This window comes from Diabrotica virgifera, chromosome 6, assembly GCF_917563875.1.
Source record: "Diabrotica virgifera virgifera chromosome 6, PGI_DIABVI_V3a".
NCBI classification, from domain to species: domain Eukaryota; kingdom Metazoa; phylum Arthropoda; class Insecta; order Coleoptera; family Chrysomelidae; genus Diabrotica; species Diabrotica virgifera.
The window spans coordinates 28257610-28284999 of record NC_065448.1 but is presented as its reverse complement, the minus strand read 5'-3'; the positions used below and the strand labels follow the sequence as shown (position 1 = coordinate 28284999).

General features: G+C 31.5%; 1 protein-coding gene and 4 long non-coding RNA genes across 6 annotated transcripts in view; 2 read left to right on the top strand and 3 right to left on the bottom strand.

The window, feature by feature from the left end:
* Window positions 1-1325: 1325 nt before the first annotated feature.
* Window positions 1326-8693, bottom strand: LOC126887413 (uncharacterized). The gene is made up of 2 exons (XR_007699069.1): window positions 8439-8693; window positions 1326-1591 (listed from the first exon to the last, which is right to left on the bottom strand). It is a non-coding gene; the product is annotated as an uncharacterized LOC126887413 (long non-coding RNA).
* On the top strand, window positions 1803-4606 carry LOC126887409 (uncharacterized). The gene is made up of 3 exons (XR_007699065.1): window positions 1803-2023; window positions 2109-2257; window positions 3234-4606. It is a non-coding gene; the product is annotated as an uncharacterized LOC126887409 (long non-coding RNA).
* Window positions 8694-9873: 1180 nt separating the features above from the next.
* LOC126887411 (uncharacterized) lies at window positions 9874-12455 on the bottom strand. The gene is made up of 3 exons (XR_007699067.1): window positions 12193-12455; window positions 11699-11995; window positions 9874-11337 (listed from the first exon to the last, which is right to left on the bottom strand). It is a non-coding gene; the product is annotated as an uncharacterized LOC126887411 (long non-coding RNA).
* A 985-nt stretch (window positions 12456-13440) lies between these two features.
* LOC126887414 (uncharacterized) lies at window positions 13441-14060 on the bottom strand. Its single transcript, XR_007699070.1, has 2 exons — window positions 13710-14060; window positions 13441-13610 (listed from the first exon to the last, which is right to left on the bottom strand). It is a non-coding gene; the product is annotated as an uncharacterized LOC126887414 (long non-coding RNA).
* Window positions 14061-14127: 67 nt separating this feature from the next.
* The window catches only part of LOC114328665 (zinc finger protein 227-like), a 41590-nt gene continuing 28327 nt past the window's right edge, over window positions 14128-27390 (top strand). Inside the window, exon 1 of one of the 2 annotated variants that reach the window (XM_050654917.1) lies at window positions 14128-14429. In XM_050654917.1, coding sequence (XP_050510874.1) covers window positions 14279-14429 — 151 coding nt within the window. In that variant the 5' untranslated portion in view covers window positions 14128-14278. Of the gene's footprint in view, window positions 14430-26271; window positions 27206-27390 lie in introns of those variants that run through there. The other variant, XM_050654918.1, reaches the window with a different exon arrangement.

Here is a 27390-nt window from a genome sequence, read left to right as displayed (position 1 = left end):
GGTCTTTTCATTTTCAGATAACTAATTATTGGGAAGTTTATATAACAGTATCCTTAGTATCTGTCTTTTCAGCTCCGGATAACTAGTTAACGGGAAGTTTTTCTCTGTCAGATATCTATTAGTATCTAATCTGTCAGATAAACTTCCTGATAACTAGTTATCCAGAGGTGAAAAGAAAGAAAGAGAAGGCCATAATGGATAAAACATCAAACGCCAATAGCATGTATGTATATATTTATAAATTTATTATTTAAAACCTGCTAATGATCATAAAATATTTAAAATCAGTCACCAATATAATATTTATATTTATTTATAAATTTATTAACAAACTGCAGTCCAATAAAAATAAAATTAGTTTAAGCGCTAGCTTTAAATGTCGAACAATAATTTTAAACAAACACACACACAATTTAGTCGCATTAGATTAGCTCCTGGTTGAAAATGTACTGCCACAGCTTCTATATCAATATCAACAGCACACTCATTTGCCAGTATTTCAAAGTTTTCTCTATTATGTACTACTGCAATATGTAAAACTGAACAAGCTGATATTATTCTTTGAATAAAAGGTAACTTGCATCTCATTACATATGGTAAAATGGGAAATCTCTTCACAATACCAAATGTTCTTTCAATAACAATTCTTGAAGGGATTTGTGATGAATTATAAAAACACAACTTCTGTCTGAAAATTCTGGAATGGTGTCATTCGGTAGTTGTAGTTGAGGAATGGATATCCACTATTCCCTAATAATATATTCTCCAGAAATTCCCCATTACATATACCCATAATGCAAAAGTATTTAAAAACTCCTAAAATAGTATTTCCAATTTATTGCACTTCCATATTATTGAACGATGAGTATTATGGGATATATTATGTTGTTCTCTAAACATCTTTAAATGACAAAATAAGTAAATTTAACGTTTTACTCTTCAATTATCTTATTTTAATTTATATCGACAAATGGAATTTTATAGGATAGGTTATTTTTATATTTACAAAAATATTTCATGTCATTTGTCAAAATAAAAGATTCTTTAACTGCGTTTGCAATACCACTCTTTTAGACCCGTCCTGTATTTGTCCTTTATTAAAGTATCCTGTAATAAAGGATCCTTTATTTGCCGGTGGCAATAACTCCACAAACCATACATACTCATAGACGTTTCACGGCCATGTTAATCTTTCGGATCGAATTAACGCCATCTCTTGATTGGAATGGGAACTAAATTGACAAATTTTAGTTACGTGGGAAGTTCAAATTATAAATTTTGCGGGATTTTTGATGAAATTTCGCAGGAAATTAAAACAACAGAAAGACAATTCAATGTTTTATTCAATGTTTTACTGAAAACTTCAAATATTCCAATTTGTTTTCAAAATGCTATAAACACTACTGCCATGTGTCACGTGAAAGCACTGATGTGTAATATTGAGTTGAATGAAAATTTTTGAAATAATCTTGTAGGATGATTGTTTAGATAAATACCTTATAATCTTTCACAAACTTCCAAAAATATATAGGCCCGAAATGTTTATGACACACTTGTATATTGGAATAAACTGTTTCAGGATCTATTAAGGCTGTATGACACTATACATTTTCTTGTATCATTTCTAATATCGTTTCTGATATGTCAAAAAAATGCATAGTGTCATACACAGATACAAGAAACGATATCAGAAACTATACAAGAATTTGTGTCAGGCACAGATTATTGTACAAGAACTGCGCCAATTTCTGCGCAAAGAGCAAAAACGTAAAACCTGCTGGTAAAACAACGAAACCTTAATTCGCACACTTGATCCAACGTTGCCAAGTCACTAAAATCTCAATATTTGACACCAATTTGACAATTGACAGATTATCTTTTAAATAAATAAATAAATGTAAATAGTTATCCTAACTGAAAACAAAGTCGGGAGCAAAGGATTAATGGATATGTAAAAGCCATAAGGAGAACAGAACTAAAATTAAAATATGAAAGAATATGCAATAAACATTGTATAAAAGTGGTAAGTAATTCAATTAATAAGGTTTTTAAAAAATGTCTACAATAATAAAGATGTACCTAAGTAATAATTCAAACTTAATTATTAGGAAAGCCAGCCACTTTAAAAAGATATTCCAAACTAAAACATGGGTTACCAAAGCAGGCAATAAAAAGAAAAGGTAATCTAGAATGCAAGAGAAGAGCTGATGAAAGAAGTAAATGTAAAGAAAATAATGAAGAGACTTCTCTGGACCATGTAAGTATAAGATATTAAGATATAGTTTATTACAATATGATTAGATGCAAATCTCACCATGTTTTAATGCATATAGCCTAAACTGTCCTTCAATCTTTTTCTAATGGTGCTACAACCCTTTGTGAGTCTTGGTGTGCTTAACAACATTCTGCCCTGCCAGATACTTTCCTGATGTTCATGGTTTTAAGATCCCCCTCTATATCGTCTATCCATCTTTTATGGGCCCTTCCTCTTGTTCTATTTCCTTGGGGCTTCCATCTCTAGATTACTTGTACAGCTCGATTATCTGGCATTCTTTCTGAGTGATCAAGCCAATTTAGTCTTTGAGATTTTACAATTCTAACAATATCTGCGCTCTGCATTAGTATTATCCAGCTCGTGGTTCATTTTAATTCTCCACAAACCATCACTGCAATGTGTAGATTTGTTTTGTAGATTCTAAGGTTAGACTTAGTAACTTACTTTTCGTCGTCAAGTCTTTGTATGCATAAAATCACTTATTGCTGCTAAGAATCCATGCTTTTCTTGACTGGCGTTGTTGTCATTTATTATTGAGTCTGGGTAGTGAAAATGGGAGGCATATTCGTAGGTATGGTTTTCTACCTTCAGATGTTCATGTTGATTTTACTTTGTGCACTCTATATATTTTGTTTTACTTTCATTTATATATAGACTAAACGTAGTAGCTTCCCATTTCGGATCTATAGCTTTTTCTTTTAATACCTTTTTGTTGTGGCTTATTATGGCAACTGCCCTTATATAAAACTAACTAAACTAACCTAAACCTTATAGGTATAACTGTCCTAATATTAAAATGCAGTTGTCCCTTGATAGTCCGACAGGTATGGGACCAAAAGGTCAGACTACCGAGCATGTCGGAGTATCAAGTGTGTACTGTACTTTTGTGGTACTTTCCACATTTGTATGATTTTTATGGTACACAACGTAAAATTTTTATTTATGTATTTGTTTTTAGGAACAAACACCAGCTCTTTTATACAGTATGTCCCTGTAAGTTGTATCCATATGGAAAACTTTTTTATTATTAATTTTACGAAAAAAACTTATTCCTTATAAAAAGCTCTGCATGGTCCAAAATCTAAGATTTAACTATAAAATATCAAATTTTTTGAATATTATACGAGTTATGTCAAAAAGTTTGAATTTCACTCAAGAGTAAAGTAGCTTTATTTTTCGTAATATTGGAAATTGCTATTATGAAAAGTTGTTTGGAATTAAAAACTATATTCTAATATGCAACTACATCCTTCTAATTGAAAAATTTTTTTTTTTTTAAATTATGTATAACTCATTATTTTTTCAGTTATTTCAATTCTGATAACTCTTTTATTATTAATTTTACGAAAAAAAGTGATTCTTAATAAAAAGTTCTGGATGGTCTAAAACTTAAAATACAACCATCTTATATCAAATTTTATCAATTTTATACGAGGTATGTCAAAAAAGATAAATTTAGATCAAAAGTAAAGAACCTTTATAGTTCAGAATATTTCAATTAGAAGAATGTAATTACATACTGAAACATAATTTTTAATTCTAAATAACTTTTCATAATAACAATTTTCGATATTGTGAAAAATAAACGTATTTTACTCTTGAGCGAAATTCATATTTTTTGACATACCTCGTATAAAATTGATAAAATTTGACAAAAGATGGTTGTATTTTAGATTTTAGGTCATGCAAAACTTTTTATTAATAATCACTTTTTTTCGTAAAATTAATAATAAAAGAGTTATCTGAATTAAAATAACCGAAAATAATGTTAGTTACCCAAATTTTTTCAAAAAAAAAAATTTTCAATTAGAAGGATGTAATTGCATACTAGAATACAGTTTTTAATTCCAAACAACTTTTCATAATAGAAATTTTCAATATTGTGAAAAATAAAGCTACTTTACTCTTGAGTGAAATTCAAACTTTTTGACATACCTCGTATAATATTCAAAAAATTTGATATTTGATGGTTAAATCTTAGGTTTTGGACCATGCAGAGCTTTTTATAAAGAATAACTTTTTTTCGTAAAATTAATAATAAAAAAGTTTTCCATATGGATACAACTTACAGGGACATACTGTATATGTAGAAAAAGGAAAAACTGCTGGAACTTTAATTTAAAGGCTTTTGACTAGTGAAGATTTGGATAAACAACAGGAGTTACTTTGGGCTATAGCTACGTGCAAATTTATTTTCTTGTGGCTTCCTATGTTTATTCTTATTAACTATATCTACACTTTGATATGTTTTTAGTCGCATGAAGATTTTATAGTTTATTATTTTATGTATATTGTTATATTTGTGTTGAATAAACATTATTATTATTATTATTACCTTAATTTCCATTAAATAAATTAACTGTAATCAATAAATCGTTTTTAATGTTGATAAATAAATTATCAATAATGATTCCCAAATATTTTATTTGTTTGACAACTTCTACAAAATAATATTTCGTAGTAATAATCAATGCTTTGGTTTAAGAAATAGACAACTTAGAATAGAAATATGCTTTATTGTCATAGAAAATTGTACAATTTTATAGACAATGCTTACAGAGTCATAAAAAATACAAAACAATAACAAACACAAAAATCAATAACAAGTTTAACTTGAATTGGTGCTCTACACATATTATTACACATACTACATATTATTGAGTGAAAAACACTTTAACCCATTGATAACAAAAACTTTCCATAGAAGGCCACAATTTTTAAATCATATTTTCTTTTAATTGTAAACAGTGATCATATTTTACTGCTTATTATTTTTTTCTGTTATAACACCCTGTATAGCATATATTCAAGTATTGTTATACTTTGTATTAGAGGTATTTTTTTAAACTGTGTAATTGATTGCACTCGACCAACTTCATGTTTGCAAAATAAATTCGGTACGACTATATACGTTCGTTTTATTGTAATTCTTAAGCCTTAAGATATTGCTTAGTTTGAAAAACACTATTTTTATATCAACTTTTACTTTTAGAAATTGATATGGCAGCAACACATCACTGCCTATTGATTTCAAAGGCGGTGATTTAGAGGCAAACGCTAAATAAACAGCAAATATGTGTCTGAGTAATATATTAAAGGTCGCTGAGTTAGGCTATCTTTAGCTTATTCTTTCCATTTCACTCCTGTAATAAAAGTTAGTACTTGGTTCTGAATTTACCTGGTATTTACATAGCACCCAGTATCTTACCAAATTCTTTCACCACTCGAGCCAACAATTTAAAGTAACCCTCTGTTATGGCCCAACAGAACAGGCCATGTCTGAAGTTACCCCTATGAAGCAATCTTAATTGCCGCTACGAAGTGATCTGTTTGTTTTTTTTTTCGTAAGCCACTTTCACAAAATTTCTTACAGTTCTTGTACATATATGTATATAGGTCTGGCTCCAGCGTATGAAAAAAAAGTTGATTAAGCAAGCTGAAAATTTGTTAATATCTTAAGGGTGTCTAGTCGGACAAACTTTGATATATAGGAAAAGGGGTTTTAATTGTGGAACAGGTTAAAAATTTGGAACTGTCAGACCACGAAAACGTCACATGTATTTTGTCCGACAGAACTTCCAATTGAATTGTTACCCTTATAAACTCTCATGCAAAAATCAGGTTGCTATTTATCACCAAATGAGAATTATAAATGAGTGGAACACGTAGAATATGTCAAATGACAGGAATTATGACAGGTGATAAATAGCAGTCTGATTTTTGCATGAAAGTTTAATGAAAGGGTAACAAATCAATTGGAAGTTCTTTTGGACAAAATACATGTGACGTTTTCGTGGTCTGACCGTTCCAAATTTTTAACCTGTTCCACAATTAAAATTTCCAGTGTTCCCATATATCAAAGTTTGTCCGACTAGACACCCTTAACCTATTAACAAATTTTCAGCTTGCTATTAATCAATTTTTGAAGTTATACTTCTTTACGGGCGTAATGACGGTGAAATTTTATATGGGAAAACCTAGCGACCGGGCACATGCGCATTATAACTTTGTTCTGATTGGATGTTCAAATGACATGACAAAAATTATCCAATATGGCAGCTGTGGGACTGTGCATGGTTTGGTTATAATGTATGCTTGTTGCGTTTTAAAATTTGTAGGAAGAGAAACAACAAACAAAAAGTTAGTTAATGGTTATACTGCCTTTTTAAATAGTTTTCATATTATATTTTTGGACTTATTTACATAGAAGAGATTATTGTTGCATGCCAATGTGAAAGCTCATCAAACTGTGCCTAGTATGAGTGCCGCAGATCTCGCTTATTCAAAGCTAAAGAATCTTTCACTGGTAAGTGTTTTATAAATAGTTGATCAAATTTTGTTATGATATTTGAACATAGCCACTTTGCACGACGCAAGTGATTGCGAAATTTATTAGTCGTTATACGGGCTCCGATACCTACCTTGAATCTACCAAAATACATAAGTAGTATGTAATACTTTTATTTTACACCTTAATATTCACCTAATATATTGTCTTCTTACTCTATGTTTTGTTGTATTTTTTCAATTCTAAATCATTTCAATTCAAAATCAAAATAATTTGATTTACATAAGTTAAAAATGTCAAAAGGTTAATCTGTTTAGTTAGACGATCTTCGCACATAATGACAAGCTGTCTCTGTGGCGAAGTTTTAATGCGGGTGAATCCCAATACAACGCCAATACCAGCCGCGTGGTAAGTTGGTTCGAATCCCAATAGAAACTTTTATTTTTTTTATACATTTTATGATTGTAAGTATATTTATTATATAATTTTATTTTCAGAAAATACGTATTTAGTTAAAAAAATTTCCGACAATTAATGTTCAGAAATCATTTGTGGCATTTTTAATGTGTTTTTTGGCACTGTTTTAATAAAATTTTTTGAGAAGTAGTAAGTATAAATTAATTTAATATTTAAATAAAATATAAATAAAAAGTATATTAATTTCGTTTATAATCATATAATCATATAATAGAAGTATAACTTCTTACGTGCGTACAAAGTACACACACATTCTTTTTTTTTTTTTCATTCGCGGGATCCTGACCTAATAGCTTAAACGCTTGAATAAACTTATTTTAGCTTGAGCTTTATCATGTATGTATATTAGTAAGACATAAATTAAACTTGAAAATATAATATGTATTTTGTATTTTGACAACGGCACCCGATTTGGGCGTCGAAACGTTAATAAAAATCATTTTTTAATAATATTGTGGCTTATTTCCCATTATAAATAGTTAAAAATAATATGTATGACGCACGCAGTTGCTGACTACCTTTAATAATTAAATTAATATATTACTAATCATTATATTATGATTGTGTCACATTGTGTGCTGGCACAATGCATCGACTTTTTTAAATTTACCGCGCATTGACTGTTACCCGTACAATTGGCAACGTTGGATCAAGTGTGCGAATTAAGGTTTCGTGTAAAACATCTAAAATGTCAAAATTACTTACTCATAATGGCGGCTGAAATGAAAATGGGATAATGTATTGATGAATTTATTTGTGTTTTTGTAGGTATTATTTATAAATCTTTTATTGATACTTAATATACCGTTTGGTATGGACTACTGTTCTACTAATAACCATATATTTAGCTCCTAGTAAAGTTCAAACTATAAATTTAGGTTTCATGGTGCATAATTTTTTAATAGACGAAAATACAATAGTTCCTAATTTGGATCAAACTGAAGATAATTCTAATGCAAATATTTTAGCACAAATATCAAAACAAAATAAAAACACAAATAATCAACCTCAGTCAACGTACAATTCTGGTTAACATTAAAATGTTAATTATATAAAAGTTTATAAATTTTATAAAATATTTAAAATCAGCTGTGTCTGTAGATGCAGTATGCAGTACTCAGTACTACCATAACGTGACACAGGGTGACAAACAAAATTTCGACCAATCACGTGCCGAATTTCATACAATTTTCGATACAAGAACTTGCATAGTGTCATACAGGGCACAAATGTACGTACAAGAAATGATACAAGAAAATGTATACAAGAAACGATATCAGAAACGATATTAGAAATGATACAAGAAAATGCATAGTGTCATACAGCCTTTATATTGTTTTTTTAAATGTGGAGATACACAACACGGGATGATCAATGTAAACTAAAAATTCTACTCACAAAAACGGAGAGGAGGTTAATACAATTGATTAAAATTGTGATTAAATCTAATTAAAAACGTAACACCACTATAATAAAATATTTAAGCCACAAACTGCAAAATAAAAAGTAAATAACAAATTAATTTAATTGTCAACTGTCAGTTGTTAAATATGACAAGAGAATTGACTGACAGCGACATCTCTGGATTGGAATGGTAACTAATTTGCTGTCTTGACCTTGACAATTTACGTGAAACGTCTATAAGTATGTATGGTTTGTGAATAACTCTCTAATGATGACAATTGACAAATTATAATGACACTCAGACTCAGTGATATAGAAGAAATCTTCACTCCAGGTGCATGGCGACATCTCAAAAAACGTATCATTACTAAAAATGACGTTTAGTATGACCTTGAGATACCTGCGTGAAACATCTAAACATGGGGAGAGATTAAGTCCAGCAAACGACGGCACTGTTGCCAGATTTACCTTTTTCCTTTTAGCGGGAATTTTAAAATTAGTCTAATGCCACTTTGGTTTTAAAAGAGAGTTCTGTATTCTTAAATTTATAACCTTACTTTTACAAGTAATTAGCATTATTTTATTTACATGTAAATATTGAAACAAGTATTGTACTGTGTCATAATTTAAAACTCGTGTTGCAGTATTTTGAAAAAAAAAATGAAGCTCAAAAGAAATATACTTATACAGTACAAATGATTTTTTAATGGGAATGGAAATTTACGATTTCAAAGGTGAAAATGTGTTGGGATAGTATAGATGGACACTTTTATTTTAGTATTAAGTGGTTACATAATTATTCAGAATATTAATAAAATTACTAGTAATTTGAATTAGTTTTAATATGTATTATAATAGTATTAATCCTCATCATGTATCTGGCTAAATAGCTAAGCGCTAAAGCCGCAAAATAAAAAAAATTGAAAAAAACATTCTTAGTGGCCTAGCACCTTTACTTTGCCTGGGGCGAGGCGAGTTAATAAATTCTATTTTCTTATTGCAGTCATTTTGTGACGGCTTAAGAAGTTACATTAATGATGTCTTTAGGCTGTGAAATTTTAACCGTAGACATCTTTATGACTTGTATTTACATGATATAGGGCTTTTCACTCAGTCATTTGTTTCGAGCTTTTGTCATGTGTTGTCTAATATTAATATATCTATGTCATATGTTATTGATATTGCCAATGATACAAACCAAAGACATATGACGTAGATATATTAATATTATGTGACACTTGACCGAAGCTTGAAGCAAATGACAATCGATGAAAAGCCCTATTCAATAGGGCATTTCATTCACAGTCATTTGTTTCGAGCTTCTGTCATGTGTCACATAATATTAATATATCTACGTCATACGTTATTGGTATATACCAATGATACAAACCAAAGACGTATGACATAGCGTAGATACATTAATATTATGTGACTCATGACAGAAGCTCGAAACAAATGACAATCGATGAAAAGCCCTATTGGCGTCTGCATATCAGGATCCGGTAATACTATATTATTTATCTATGATCAGGATATTGCTGGGTGTACACAAGTAAACAACACTTTTTTGATTAAAAGGTTTATTTCATTAAATCAAAACTTACATGGATACAATTTAAATAAGATATTTTTTCTATTTAAGGCAATATAATATAAGATATATATTTTAGTATAACTCTCCTACATTAACAAGCTTTAACACATTCAGTGGCCATGACGTATGGGTAGCATCACGAAGGTTTTACGGAAGGTACTGACGACACATAAGGTATGTGAGTAGTACTGTGTAACTAAATAAATGATTTAAGTATGTGGTACCAGCCAAGTGGAGCTTGTTCGAGATGGGCACCAAACTGAGCCTGCATACACGAACTATAATATATTATTATGGTTCTGTGTATGCAGGCTCACTCATTACTACTGTAGTGAACAATATGAGATGTAATATTATGAGATATACCTATTATATATTATGGTATAGCTCTCCATGAGTGCCAAGTTTTAAACTTAACTGATAACAACTAATGGATACCCTTTTATCCAAAATTTTATGAAAATTTTGAATGGTCATATTGGTATTAATTCCACAACCCCTTCCTATAACAATAGGCCCATTGTTGGATGTTATTGCAGTAGTTCTACTGGAAATACTTACTAAAATTGTATGTATCTACATCACTTAGAAGTCTACCCAAAAAGCTATTAATACTCTCTAAACCATCATTAATACATCTTGTATACATAATAGTATTTTTTTCAGAATCAGATATTTTATTAAGATTTACTTACCATGCCCTATCTATGTGCCAGACACTTAACAGTCTATTAGGAGCAATACCCATTACATTTGACGAGGCATTGTAAAAGGTATCGCTTATGCCTGATATGAAAACATTTGACTATACATATAATACCAACACAGACATGTATTTAAAAAAATTGGTAAATTAAAGTAGGTATCTTTTCTATTTGAAAATAAGAAAGCAGTACAAAATCCATTCCCAAATTCATCTTTTACTAATACTGTCAATAAGTTCAAAGTCATAGGAATTGAGCCCATGAGTTCCATCGATTGCTATAAAGGATTTACCAAACTTAATTAACATTTCCTTTTGGCACAATATTAAGGAAATAAGACAAAAATCATAAATGTTAAATTCAGAATGAATATCCATTAGTATGCCCTGTTGTTTGTAAAATAATATTGGACATGAGTCTGTAAGCATTCAACCCAAAAATAAACACTGGTTGCATCATCATTGTACATATACCCATCTTTCAAATCAATGCCATAAGAGAGTTTAATGTTTGTGATATCTTTTCTTGTAAGTAAATCAATTCTTTTTAATTCGCCTCCTATGCTATTATGCTATCCTGAACAGTCTGAAGTTTACTAAAAAAAGTAAAATATAGGTATAGGAGAATCAAACACACTAGTTTGAAATTGTAAACTGTAGTAAATATTCATGAGTAATATTTAAAAAGTGGTTTAGTGACCTCATAACTGAAAAATTTGTATAAAATGAGTTACTTCGGTTTTCGCTTTAGAATAAGTGTATCAGCACCTATTAAACAGCTTTTAGAGCTGGGAAAGCCTTTTGGAAGCCTTCCGGAAACTTTCCCAGCTGTAATCGCTGTTTAATAGCTGCCGATACACTTATTCTAAAGCGAAAACTGAAGTAACTCATGTTATAAAATTTTTTCAGTTACGAAGTCCTGCCTTTCCGCCGTCGATACGCAAATATTTTACTTACATTTTTGAAGAAAGTCTCAAAATAAACTTTGAAGAGATATTTATCTGATTTTGGTATTTATGTAAGTGCTCTATATCATCCTCATGCCCGTAATGTGTTTTAAAATAGTTTCAATATTTTTAGATACTATTATTCGACTAGTACACCAAATAAACATTTTGCAGGATCCTTGGGATTTTAAAGCTCTTTCTCTATCTTGTTTTGTAAAATAATTTTTTGAGGATCACATACATATACATTCATAATAAGATGTTTCATGTTCTTGTTCTCTTCCTGTGCCATCCATACAGTGCAAATCTAAAAAAAAAAACATAACAGGTGATTACATGGGCAGTTATACTACTTACAGCTTACTTTGTATCTAATCTATTATCTAGTATTACTCTATTAGTATCTACCTACATAAAACTATCTTTGAAATCTAAATTTTTGATATCAACATCAACCTTAATACTTAAAAAATAAATAATAATGTGGAAGTTACACGTACCTACCTAAAAGTTTTTGAATTGCAATTTTATCAACTGGAAAAGACTGCAACATAATGAGTTTGAAATTATGACACAGCACAATATTTATTGTTTCAATTTACATGTAAATAAAAAATAAAATAATAATAATAATCCTAATCACTTGTAAAAGTAAGGTTAAGATTTTTGACTTGAGAAAACAGAACTGTCAAATTTAAAACCAAACTGCTATAAAATTTTAAAATTCCCGCTAAAAGGAATCTGGCAACATTGCCGTCGTTTGCTGGACATTTAATCTCTCCCCTAAACATGTGATCACAGATCACCTACCTCCTCTAGATGTTTCACGCTAATTTTCACAGATCCGATATCCGAAGACACGAAATACGAAATTTTTTCGTAGGATTATATTTGATTGTCGTATCCGAAATTTTTTGACATTTGGGTAATATGTCAGATTATTCCATGGATTGATATTTGATACAAATGAACAAATGTTTGCTGTTGGAACAGGTACAGATAGATAGTTTTATTTCGATTTTATTCTTATTATTGTTTGGATCATCATGGATTCGTCAAATTATCTGTTTGAAGAGGATAAAAATGTGAGTTATTGTTAGAAGTACCATCACATCCATTTATAATTAACTGTTTTTAATGGGAAATAAGCCACAATTTTACTAAAAAATAAAATCATTTTTTTATTAAAATTGTGGCATATTTCTCATTAAAAATAGTTAATTACAAAAATGCCACAAGAAAATAGTTTCAGAACAACATCCATTTATAATTACGATTTTGTTGTTCCATTTCAATATATCAAAAACATAAACACTTCACAAAAGTTAAGGTTAAAGTTCAAGACGTTCAAGATAGAATGTCAATAGTGTCAAAATTCATCCGATTTTCGTGCAAAAGTTAAAATAATTTTAACTTCTTCCGATGACTTTTTAATTTCGTACGAAAACCCAACTGTCACTTTTCAGCCAATGAAATTCTCTGAAATTTCTATCGTATGATCGTACCGTCGGACATCGGATCTGTGAAAATCCACCTTAACGCTTTGGTTAAATATGAAAAACAGCGCTCCATGCCGTTTGTATCGGAACTAATGCAAGCGGGAATTTCAAAATGTAATTTTGGTGGGAAGAAAATGTTAGGTTAAAATATTTGTATAGTTGAAAAAAAAGATAATTTGGTTTTAAAATATGCAAATTATTTTTAATTTCAAATATACAAAATACCATTTGGGAAAAAATAAGACATGACAACGTATTTTTATTTATTTATTTAATACCAGCAAAACCACTTTGTATATACTTTTTTACAAATCGTATCTTTACAAATGAAATTATTAATAGTTATCTTCCAAATACTTCTACAAAAGGGTATCCCAAATGATTGAAACATGTGTGCATCTCTACTTGTTGAAGGACTTTCAACTAAAACAAAAAATTAATATAATTGATTTGATAATAACCATATTCATTTCACGTAAAATAATTTGTATTAATTATATATTTTCTGTAGGGGTTACTTACTTGGTGTTACATTCGTTTGCTTCCCTACATAACTGTGTTACTTGTTCTCTAATAACAAAAATACTTGTTGAACTCACCATGCAAATGTAAGCTAGGAATTTGATCTTCCTAGGGATCTTCAAATCACATTCGTTTTGTTTCAAAAACTGTATTTGAATCCATTTTATCTGAATCAGGATTTTTTATTATAGCTAACAATCAGATAAACATTTTTACTGGCATGAAGATAAAAGATAAAGGCATACTGACAATGATGACAATTGACAATAATGACACTCAGACTCAGTGATATAGAAGAAATCTTCACTCCATGTGCATGGCGACATCTCAAAAAACGTATCATTACTAAAAATGACATTTAGTTTAGTATGACCTTGAGATACCTGCGTCAAACATCTAAAGTCTAGTCTAAAGAGAGTTAAGTGATCTGTGCATGTGATCATGTGAAATGTGAACAATTGAAATGAAAAGTAAACATTTTTACAATTTGTATTAAATCATGTAATGTTGGATGGAGTATTCTTTGATTAAATAGTCAATTTTATTTATTAGCATAATATTATGTAATTATGGAAGCCACAGAAGATATAAAAGATTTCAAAGTTGAAATTAAAGAAGAGCAGGAGGAGTATGATTTGGAATCCAGTAAATCTATATACAGTCAGCTATCCACAGAAATTGAAATTAAAGATGTTAAGAATGAATCCAAAGATGAGTCAGGTGAGACTAAAATAATTAAAAGTAGAATGTTAGTTTAATTTTTATAGTTTTCATGAAAACAAATGTGACACATAATATAAGGATATAATACATAATAATATACTATGCCATATTAATAGTTTCATAAAAGGGTAGACTGTTTACAGGGCCGGATTTTACATGTTGAACCCCACTAGGCATTAATATTTCTGGCGCCCCACTCCTTGATCTCCCGCCTCCCCCTCAGCCCCATCGTAACAAATCAACTTTTGGATTTCACTGGTGATTATTTTAATACAAACTTATACCCTAGTGTTCTTTTGCACTATTAACAGTATTCTATGGTTATAAAAGAGAAGTGTGCTAAGGATTGAAAATAATAAATATCTACAAAATTACTGTAATTGTTTTCTAAGGTGTTAATAATAATAGTTAGTGATCATATAACTTAAAATAATACATAGAGTGCTCACAGTTTTCTTAAAAAATACATCTTAGCGAGATTCATCTTACCTGCGCTGTGACACGATCTACAGGTACAACATAAAGAAAGTAACAGAATTAGTAAATAATATGGGCATTAAATTCTGGATAGATAGATAGATAGGGTCCAAGAAGTTAGCTACAGATATAAGTAAATGAAGGCATGACAGTGTTGCCATGTATTCTTAGAATAAATCGGAAAAGAGCATGTGACATATTTTTATTAATTTATTTATTAACATGGAAAACATTAACTATGTAGATAAAATACCGAGAAAAACTTTTAAATTTCTCTAATTTATTTATTTATTTATTCACTTGCAAGCCCTATTCAGATATAAATGTTACAGTGTTCTAAACTATCATAATATAACATAACAAAGTGGTTTGAGAAAAAAAAATAATCATATGAGTAATAAAGTTACAAAAAAAATAAGATAACATATAGGTCAGTACAATTACAAACAAAAGATAACACATAAATCAATTCAGAAATGTTCCAAGGTATAACAGTTTTGAGTTATCTAATACATACAGGTCATGTAGCACTAATCACAATACAAAAGCTCTAGCCGAAAGTATTAAAAAGTTAGGGAAGAAATATGATTTTTAAAGCGGGAAACAGATATATTAAAAATTATATCAAAATACCAAGATTTTAGTATCAATAATAATAATAAAGTTAAAAAGTGTAAAATAAGTAAAATTCTGCTGCTTTAAGATTTTACTATATACTTTTAGTTTATTATCTATATGAAAATACGATTTGTATAAATAATAAAGTTAAACAGTGAAAATCTTTCACTTGGGACAATAGTTGTAGGCATTTTAATATTTTAAAAAGGCACACAAAAATAACGTACCTACTGACGAAGTGAACACTTTTCAGTCACTAACAGTATATCAGTATTCAGGTAGGTACATTCATTCCAAATAATAAATAATAAAAAGAAAGTCATAAAATTTATATCTGCGGAACATCTGTGCAATCTGGCAAACGCAAATTTAAACGTTCTGACTCTATTGCCAAAGCTATCCAGTAATCTATCACGGCAATTGCCACAAAAAATTTATAATAATTAACTGCAATTAATATCAAACAAACAACAAATTATTCGTTCGTGTTTTACATAAATTAAAAAACAGCAAAATCCATAAAATAATGTAAAAAAGGTAGTTTTCAAAGCTTTCTCTGTATATTTGAAGTGTGCAACATATTATACATTATAATCACATGGCAACACAGTCAAACTTAAAATCCACGTTCTGTGAAAATCTAATGTGGCTAACTTCTCGGACCCTCCAACTTAATGAAGTCCAATAATATATTCTCACGGTTATGTTTCAAAGTGGTATATTAAATCATCGCGCTCTGACCAAAATCAAAATCGTATCTTGGTAACTTTTCAAGAAAACTTTGATTTTATACAATTTGCACATATTTATGTATAATTTCACCTTAGACCTTTTAGTGCCTATAATAAAAATACTGCAATAACAATATAACCAATAATAATAATTACAGTGGAACCCCGATAAGTTGGCCTCTGACAACCCGAAAATCCGGCTAACCTGGACTGATTTTCATCAGACAAAACAAAAATTTTTTCAGTTTGACTGAGTTTTTACCAAGAAATGAACAATACTGTATACTGTATACAATTGTACGTAATTTATGTTTTCGCAATTATAATAGGGTTTACTTGTATGTAACTATATACAGTATTTTATTAATTTTTACCATATTCTCCGGCTAACTCGGATTTTCTATAACCAGGATCAGCCGCTGTCCTGATTAATCTGTCTTATCGAGGTTCCACTGTACTTTTATTTCAATAAATTTCATTTTTAACAGAAACACTTTTAAAAATTTTATTTATTTTAATTATAATAAATATTAAAAATAAATATTTCAAATGTTAAATATGTACTCATTTAGAGCACGCAAAAATCTTTTTGTATAAAAAAATTAATAAAAATCCTTTTCTAAAGGTATATTTATTTAGGTCGATCAGATAGCTCAGTGCGACTAGCGGCTGACCCACACTTGACTTCGCCATGAGGTATGTGAGTTCAAGCCCAGCCCAGGCCATCGGAAAAACAAAAAGGCTGACGCGTCAGTATAAAATTCTAAACTGGAATATGCGGGCATCTGATCAACATATGAGGGAGCAGTACGGCAAGGGATAAGGGCTTGCGGCTCGGTGATACTCCCCCATAGATCCCTACCTAAGGGCGTTGACGCCTAAGTGCGGTGTATACATACATATTTATTTAAAAAAACCTCTCAAAGGTCCACATCTATCACAGAACATTTTTGATCTAAGGAAATCATCATCAGTGCTGTTACCTAAAATAAGTATGACCATTTTCGTGAATACAAATGGTAAAAAATTGAAATGTTGACCAAGGTAAAACGCAAAGTTTAGTTATACTTATAGGCAAATTATATGTTGAGCCATCAAAAATACATGGGTAAAAACCCTTTAAATGTTAACAAAACGTGTTACAATGACATTATTATTGAAAAATCCAAATGATGGATAAAAATCCGTAAGGATATAGCCTTTGCTTCCTATTCGCGGTGTGCAAGTTCTTGGAGGGGATACGAGAAACGATCGTGCGCGAATAGCGGAGAAATATTGCATCTTTCTTAAATAATTCATATTGTCAATTGAAATTGTCAAATTGACGTATATTTTATACCTACTGTCATTGAACAAGAAAAATTATATATTGCTCCACAATATTGATATGATATGCAATTATTATATAAAGGTAAATTTAACTATTTGTATTTTGCTTGCAGTACTGCATTTTATTAACTAATTTTATTTACTACATACAATTGTTTACTTTTTAATAACATAACCTGAATCTTACTTTGTCTTCTTATTTTTTTGGGCTATTGCCTCGACAATTATCCAGTAACCAGGACTAATATAATTGGCCAATATAATTAAAAGTGCGAAGAAAGTTGCTGAGCGTAAAAACCAGGTGTCGCTTTGCCGAACTTGCAGGGTCCCAATGACCAACCACAAGGCATGTGGGTTGCTTAATTGACAATATGTCTTCACATTAAGGATGGTGAGTATCAACTGGATTGAGCGTTCAGTGCATTTCCTATTGATGTTAGAACGAGACTGTCAATATAGCGTAAGGTTTTGTGAATTTTGGAAGTTTGCACTAGCCATCAATTTGGAAGGTTTTTGTAGTTAGTGGTTCAAATTGGTCGCTAGTGTAACATTAGATCAATCCACAAAACCTTACGCTACATTGACAGTCTCGTTCCTACACCAATCAGAAATGCTCTGAATATTCAATTCAGTTGATACTCACCGTCCTTAATGTGAAGACATATTGTCAATTAAGCAATCCACATCCCTTGTGGGGGGTCATAAGAAGCCAACGGCCACATCCTTACAGATTTTTATCCATCACTTGGATTTTTGAATAATAATGTCATTGTAACACTTTTTGTTAACATTTAAAGGGCTTTTACCCATGTATTTTTGGTGGATAAGCATGTGATTTGCCTGTAAACTTTTTTTAACTTGGTCAAAATTTCAATTTTTTAACATTTGTATTCAATAAAATGGTTGGTAGTCATCAAAATTAAAATGCATGTCAACCTGCTCAATATCCAAATTCATTTTTCAAATAAAAAAACGTTACAGTATTCCTCAACATTATTTCTAGGTTACATTTAATACCAAACGTCCGTTGTGATAATAACGTTAAGCCCCGCCCCAAAACGTTTGCGATGACTCTGTTGATGCCTTTGTTGAATTAGACAGTTATCCGTTATTTACGTCTTGACATGGTAATAATGTTTGACTTTGCGATATCTCTCTATTGAAGTGATGCAAATCCTACGTTGAATAAAATGGCGACCGCTTCGTCAACACATTGAAGTTTATCCTAAATTGACTGACGTTCACCCGAAAAATCTTAAGCAGCTTCAAAGCGCTGACACAGCGCACTGGTCTGGTGAACACACCCATTGTTTTTAATTTTTGGTATTATTTTAAATATTAAAATTAGTTTACTTAATATTTAAATACAAACACAATTAAACTGTTTAAAATATATTTAAAAATAGAAAATATACGGTTTTGTTTTGATTTAAATCTGTCTCCTGCCATCCCCCGATAGCGCTATTTCTAGGTCTACCTGTTGTCAAGGAGGCTATGCAAGAAGACAAATTTACATCAAAACTTGCGTAGTTATCGGTACAAAATAAAACTATTTATACCGTAGTAAAGAACGCCCTCTAACGGGAATAAGTGAAACGAATGTCGACTCGATTCAAGTTCTCTGTTAACCCAGATATAAAAATATCAAAAGGCACCGCTAGGAAAATATTCCAACATGCGATTCAGAGAACCCATACGAAACGAGTATTTGTACTCTAATACGAAGTATAAGTATGGTATTAGTAAAAATAGAAAATATACAGTTTCGTTTCGATTTAAATCTATCTCCTGCCATCCCCCGATAGCGCTATTTCTAGGTGTACCTGTTGTCAAGGAGGCTATGCAAGAAGACAAATTTACATCAAAACTTCCGTAGTTCTCGGTACAAAATAAAACTATTTATACCGTAGTAAGGTTAGAAGGCCCTCTAACGGGGAATAATTGAAATTAATGTCGACTCGATTCAAGTTCTAGACCGAATCATTACCTAGAAATAGCGTTATCGGGGGATGGCAGGACACAGATTTCAATCAAAACGAAATATATTTTCTATTACTAATGCCATACTCTGTATTAGAGTACAAAGACTCGTTTCGTATCGGTTCTCTGAATCGCATGTTGGAATATTTTCCTAGCGGTGCCTTTTGATATTTTTATATCTGGGTTAACAGAGAACTTGAATCGATATTTATTTCAAAAAATAAGTAAAATCCTTTATAAAATGTATATTTATTAAAATTCCCTAAAAAGGGCTACATCACAGAACTAGTTTTCAATCTGATATCAGATCATCATCAGTGCTGACCTAAAATAAGTATAACCTGATAAGTTAACGCAAAGTTTTTGAAATTTTGACTACGGTTTTAAAAAGAGGTTTTAGGTTATACTCACAGGATGTTGACATGCTAACCACCAAAATACAAAAATATTTAGGTAAAAATCCTTTAAACTTGATCAGTCATGGAAACATTGATTATAATTGTGAAATTGAACATGTATGCACAAAATATCACATGTTTTCTGATCAGGGTACCATTTGAGCCCAAATTGAGTTGTTCACATGTTGAATAGTTGGTGGCAACTGAAGACTGATAACGGAAATCCTGAATGATGACATGACAGAAATGACAGTTCCACAGGAAGTTGAAATATTTACTTATCAGTTATGTATCCACTGGTGTAAAGCTTGTTAAAATTGAAAACAGTAACGAACATCACTCCACTGTGATAAATAATAGAATACATATTTATTTCGTTGAAATCATTTTTTTATTGCTCCATTTTATTTAACAATCTGTTCCGTTAGGAACAATCAGTTAAAGTTATGACTTTCTTAGGTTATGACATGTAGGTAAGAATTCCAATGAATACTTCATTCACTCCTTTCTAAATTATCAACTAATGTATAGATAGTACTACTAGTAAAATAAAGTAACACTTAAAATAGTTTTAATTTTTCTAAAATCTATTTGGTAAGTCAGTTGGTTTATAACGCTTCAGTCTGCGAGCTTCACCCTCCGTGTTTAATAATTCACTCGCGAAATCATTTGGATGCGCACTAAGTCTTTCTTCATACTTTTCACTGGATTTCTTCTTTGATGCTGGGAACTTTCAGGTCTCTCTCTATTATTGCGTTGGGGACGTACCATGGAGCGTTTACTACGGTTCTTAATGCCTTATTTTGAAAATGTATGATTTCCAAGTTCGGCATCTGTCGATACGATCTGTTTTTTTATTACTCTATTTTATTTAACAATCTGTTCCGTTACAATCAGTTAAAGTTACGACTTTCTTAGGTTATGGCATGTAGGTAAGAATTCCAATGAAAACTTTCCTTTCTAAATTATCAGCTAATGTATAGATCGTACCTACGACTAGTAAAATAAAGTAACACTTAAAATAGTTTAATTTTTCTAAAATCTATTTGGTAAGTCAGTTGGTTTATAACGCTTCAGTCTGCGAGCTTCACCCTCCGTGTTTAATAATTCACTCGCGAAATCATTTGGATGCGCACTAAGTCTTTCTTCATACTTTTCACTGGATTTCTTCTTTGATGCTGGGAACTTTCAGGTCTCTCTCTATTATTGCGTTGGGGACGTACCATGGAGCGTTTACTACGGTTCTTAATGCCTTATTTTGAAAATGTATGATTTCCAAGTTCGGCATCTGTCGATACGATCTGTTTTTTTATTACTCTATTTTATTTAACAATCTGTTCCGTTACAATCAGTTAAAGTTACGACTTTCTTAGGTTATGGCATGTAGGTAAGAATTCCAATGAAAACTTTCCTTTCTAAATTATCAGCTAATGTATAGATCGTACCTACGACTAGTAAAATAAAGTAACACTTAAAATAGTTCTAATTTTTCTAAAATCTATTTGGTAAGTCAGTTGGTTTATAACGCTTCAGTCTGCGAACTTCACCCTCCGTGTTTAATAATTTACTCGCGAAATCATTTGGATGCACACTAAGTCTTTTTTCATACTTTTCATTGTATTTGCTGATTTCTTCTTTGATGCTGGTAACTTCCAGGTCTCTCTCTATTATTGCGTTGGGGAAGTACCATGGAGTGTTTACTATGGTTCTTAATGCCTTATTTTGAAAACGTTGTATGATTTCCAAGTTAGAGTTGCTGGCTGAGGCCCATAGCTTTCTGCCATAGGTCCATATGGGTTTAAGTATGGCTTTGTATACCACTAATTTATTTTCAATTGACAGTCTTGAATGGCTGCCCAGAATCCAGTACATTTGTTGAAGTTTGAGTCCAAGTTGCTTTCTTTTGGTGAAGATGTGTTTTCACTGTGTTAGTCTTTTATCTAAATGTATGCCAAGGTATTTGGTTGTATCTACTTGTACTAATTGTTTGTTGTTTATGTATACTGGTGAACAGCTCTCTCTTCGCATGGTAAATGTTTTGTGGGTCAATTTTGTTTCATTAGCTTTTAATTTCCATTTTTTTAACCATTTTTCTATTTTATTTAAGTGGGCTTGTATGTTATTCGAAGCTCTTGGGGGGTCTGTGTGAGATGCGATAATACCTGTGTCATCTGCGAATGTTGCGACTGTTGTCAATCTAATTGTAGGTAGGTTAGCAGTAAATAACAGGTATAATAAGGGACCGAGTACACTACCTTGTGGGACAACGGATTTTATTTTAAATAGTAAAAAGCGATCTGTCAGATACGATTTTATAATTAAATAATATTGATACAGAATATCTTTCTTCAGCTTATGGAGGAGTCCTGTATGCCACACTTTGTCGAATGCTTGACTGATATCTAGAAAAGTTGCACTATAGTACCTCGTTGCTTTCTAGATTCTAGATCATTGCTGATTTGTTGGATTATACGATGTGTTTGTTCTATTGTTCCATGTTTGCAACGAATACCAAATTGCTGTTTTGGAATTAATCTTGTTTCTTGTATTTTTGGTTCTCATCGACGTAGAAACATTTTTTCAAATAGCTTAGATAATATAGGTAAGAGACTAATGGGGTCTCTATGAGTTCAGTTCTTTGGGGTCTTTTCCTGGTTTTTGTAACGTTATGATCTCTGCTACTTTCCACTGATTGGGAAAATGTGCATACGTAAGTATTGCATTAAATATATGTGTTATTGCCATGATTGTTTTCTTAGTTAGGTTTTGCAAGATTTTTTCAGTGACGAGGTCATATCCAGGAGCCTTTTTTGGATTGGTTTCATTGATAATTTCGGATTTCTTTAGGTTTAAATTTTTTGATTGGGAGATCCATTTGAAAAGGTATATCAAGAAAATTTAAGATTTCATTATTATCTTCGTCGTTTTGGTCCATGTTGTAGGATTTAAAGACGTTGCTTAGGTGTTCAGCAAAGGCCTTGGTCTTTTCATTATTACTTTTGGCCCATGTTCCCGCAGAGTCTCTAAGCGGAGGTATTTGTTGTATTGGTCTTTTCATTTTCCGTGTAGCACGCCATAGAGAATAATCTGTTGCTTCCGTAGGTGTTAGTTTTTCGAGGTACTCTTGTACGTTCTGATTTCTTATTGTGTGTAGTAGTCTTTTTAATTCAGATGCTGTTCTGTTGTAATTTCTTTTATTGTTTTTAGTTCTATGGTTTTGCCACTTTTTACGAAGTCTTCGTTTCTACATGATTTTTTTTACAATAATTGGATTATCACCTTTGGATTTATTATCGGCAACATTGGGAGTTGCATGCTAGGCTGCTGTTTGGATTCCTTTTGTTAGATTTGCGACGGCTTCATCAATGTTCTGTGATGTCTTGAGTGGAACATTTAGTTCAATGTTCTCATCAAGTTTTTGTCGGAATAGCTCCCAGTTGGTCTTTAGGTTGCACAGTGGCGGCTCGTGGCCTTGGAGACAGGGTCGGCAAGGTTTTTTGTCTCCTCATATAGGTATACCATCAAACTAAAAGGCTTAAATCATCATATGAGATTTTGTTGTTTTTTGTTTTTTTTATTTGATGTACTTGACATTCTCTCTTGTTTCATGGTGTTTCGACCATACGTGTTGATTCTTTTGAGACAAGATAAATCCCGTTTATTTGAGGCAGAAATTGGTGGTAGTGGTGATAAGATAATTGATGAACAGTTCGTTATAATGAATTGCAGTACTTACTACATAGAATTATACATACATATTTTGTAACTTATCCCACTGTCTGAAAATATTTGGATCGGCATAATTTTTAAGTACCTAACTTGTTATAATACATATCTTGGAAATTCTTTGGAAAAGAGGTCAAAAATTTGCAAATCTTCAAAATTCGAAAAACGAGTATCTATTTGCATATATTAGTAGGTATCCAAAATTTCAAGATATACCTATTCGTTTTTCGAGATATGTATCATGTTGTTGTCTTTTTTGGTATGGTTCGGAAATATCAAGCGAGTCCAAAATGTCACTGCGTATATATTGGAAACTATCCATACGAAAATCTCTGAGATTTTGCACCAGCTTTCGTATTCTATTCTCTGAATAAATAATGTCAGTTGACTGATTTTGAACAATAATGAATATCTTGGGCAAACTCTGTCTTAAAAATATTTAAAAGAATTTAAATTTAAAAGAAAGTTCTCAAATCGATTGCTTCACGGATCGAGGTATCGCCAATTTCAAAATCAAAATAAAAATCAATAATAAAATCAATAATAAAATCAAAAACTTCCAAAAGCTGTTCACGAAAATCTGCTACAGATACTAAAACTACCAGAGATAATCTGCTTAGATAAAACTAACCGAGATTTAAAATTTCATCGCGTCTGACAAACTGTTCGCTTTTTTTCGAAACAAATTTGTTCTAAAGCAGTAATCCGTTTAGGTGAGCTAAACTGGCAAGAAAAGACGATATTCTTTATTTTTTACACGTATCATGCAAAACTAAATTCATTATATGCGCATAATAGTGAGTAAATAAAGCTTGTGATACAATATGTAGTTTTAACTTTTGCCTGGAGACCATGCAATTCACCACACATCACAGCAACGCCGTCATAAGATTGCCCCACTTTGCCCTAAAAATTTATTTTTGATATCAAAAAATTTTAAAAAATTCTTTAAAACATCAAAAATATATTCTGCCTTATTGCTTTTACTCACGTTGCTAAAACCTAAAAACCTGTCATAAATATTACCACGTAACGACGTAACGCGTATTGAACAACAATAATAATTGATAATTGTGAATGACATGATAATCAGAAGTTTCATCTACTTCCAGCGAAAAGCAAATGGTTTTCTAAATCTCAGATTCAATAACGTTATTCAAAATGTAACTATTTGATTATATGTATTAGTTCATTCTGTATTACGAATACACTTCGAATCAGAAAGTAAATATTTCTAAAACAATTTTATTATTTTCTCTATAATTACTTTGATTTTTAACAAATGCTTCGATCCATCATGTCCACTACATGATAATTCCTGACAACTTAAAAAAATTACAATATCAATTAAACGACGTAAAACGGCGTGATTATTTTTGACAATTTCTGCCGATGCGATCTGGCGATGCACTACCGACCGGCAGATTTAAAAATGCCGTACCTGCCTACGGAGAGAATGTATGTTCGCTTGCTCATCGACTTGTTATTTCGGTGAGTTTTACGTGTAAATCATCAGCTACGGATGCTTTCTGTACGGCTAGCCGAAAAGTCAGATGAATGGCTCGGATCATTCATTTTTTGAGAAGTCTGTTATGCGCAGGGATCACTTAACGCTCGGATTGATCAAATCCTTTTAAAAACCATGAATAAAATTTAGTCTGTATTATCTGACAGATTTTTTTTACTTCACAGATACAAATATTAAAAAAATCTATCTATATAAATGTGTAGGTCGGCACTGCCGACCCTGACCGGCCGCCACTGCTGTGGTTCTTGGTATTTTCTTATTACTTTTGCATGTAATCTCGTTGAAATCATAATAATAGAAGTATAAATTCTTATGTGCGTACAAAGTACACAGACTTTTTTTATTTTAGGTTTTTCTCAGAACAAATTGCAAGTCATGAAAACTGAACTGGCATGCCCTACAGAACAACAAAATGCAACCACTGAAGAAACAACAGTTAAGAATTCTACATGTAAATGTAAAATTTGTTTTAAGCAATTTAACCACACAGGTTCTTTGAAACGACATATAAAAACGCACTCTAGCGAAAAGCCTTACAAGTGTGACATTTGTTTGAAGCAGTTTTCTCAGAAAATGCATTTAAAAACACATTCGATAGTGCACACTGGAGAAAAGCCTTACAAGTGTGAAATTTGTTTGAAGCAGTTTACTCGAGCAAGTGATTTGAAAAGACATTTGAAAGTGCACACTGGGGAATCCCCTCACAAGTGTGAAATATGTTTCAAACAGTTTACTCGAGCAAGTCATTTGAAAGTTCATTTGAGGGTGCACACTGGACAAAAGCCTTACCAGTGTGAAATTTGTTTTAAGCAGTTCAATCAGAAAAGTTCTTTGGGTGAACATACGAAAGTTCACACTGGAGAAAAGCCTTATAACTGTGAAATTTGTTTTAAGCAGTTTACTAGAACAAGTACTTTGAAAATACATTTGAGAGTGCACACTGGAGAAAGACCTCACAAGTGTGAAATTTGTTTTAAGCAATTTACACAAAGAGGTGGTTTGAAGACTCACTTGAGAATACACTCTGCATAGGCTTACCATACGTCCCGGTTCGAACGGGATGGTTTGTGATCCCTGTCCCGGTGTCCCGGCCGGTTTGCGTTAGCGTCCCGGTCAAACTTGAACAACACCGACATCCCGGCCATTGATCAAGGATCATCTAAAGTGCTCGAAACACAAGACCAGCGCAAGTGCCATTCTCTCGTCCCAAACTCTTCTACCATCGTTTTTGAAAAATGCTGAACCCGCAAAACATGAACTTTCCATTACTGTAAAGAAGCTATTTGCATTCCATGCAGCAATGTCAGCTATAATTTTTAAAACACCTGATTGCTTCTCTAAATTAATATCGAAGCTGTTTGAGCTCAAATTCGGGTCTGTGCATACCAAGTGCCAACCGATTATCGCGGGAGTGATAGCACTGATAGAAAGAGATCACAAGGAAAGAGTTTTTTGAGCATTTCAACAGATACATCAAACAGACATTGTGCTAAATTGGCACCGATAGTTGTTAAGTACTTTGTACCTAAGAAAGGCATATCTACTCTATTTCGTCTATTCCAGGCTCAAGGAAGGTTAACCTAAAAGGCATTGGTTGCAGCGCACACATCGTTTACAATACAATCCAACATGGAGTTGATGGTTCCTGCCGAAATAGAGACTATCATAAAAATATATAAATATTTTTGTATACTGTACCTACGCGTTACAAACGAGTTTTATGAGACAGCTGACATCGAGTACAAAAAATTAGTGAGACATGGAAATACAAGATTTCGGTCATTATTACCAGTTGTGGAAAGAATCCTGCAGCTGTACGAAGGCCTAAAATCCTATTTTCTTGCTGAAGTAAACTGTCCTCTAGTATTACGACAGTTCTTCACAACAGAAATTGGAGCACTTTTTGGTTTGTGCTGGGACAGTTAAATGTATTCAACAAAACCATTGAGTCTAGGGAAAAGACTAACTCAACTGCGACAGATGTAGGTATGGAGTTTACAAATTTAAAAACTAATTTTCAAAATAGGATAGAAAACAAATTTCTTCCTCAAGCAGCTAAATGACTCTTAAATAAATTGAGAATGTTGGAATATTTTCGTAGGTGCCTTTTGATATTTTCATATCTGGGTTAAGAGGATGGGTACGTATTTTCGGCTGCAATGCTATTCAAA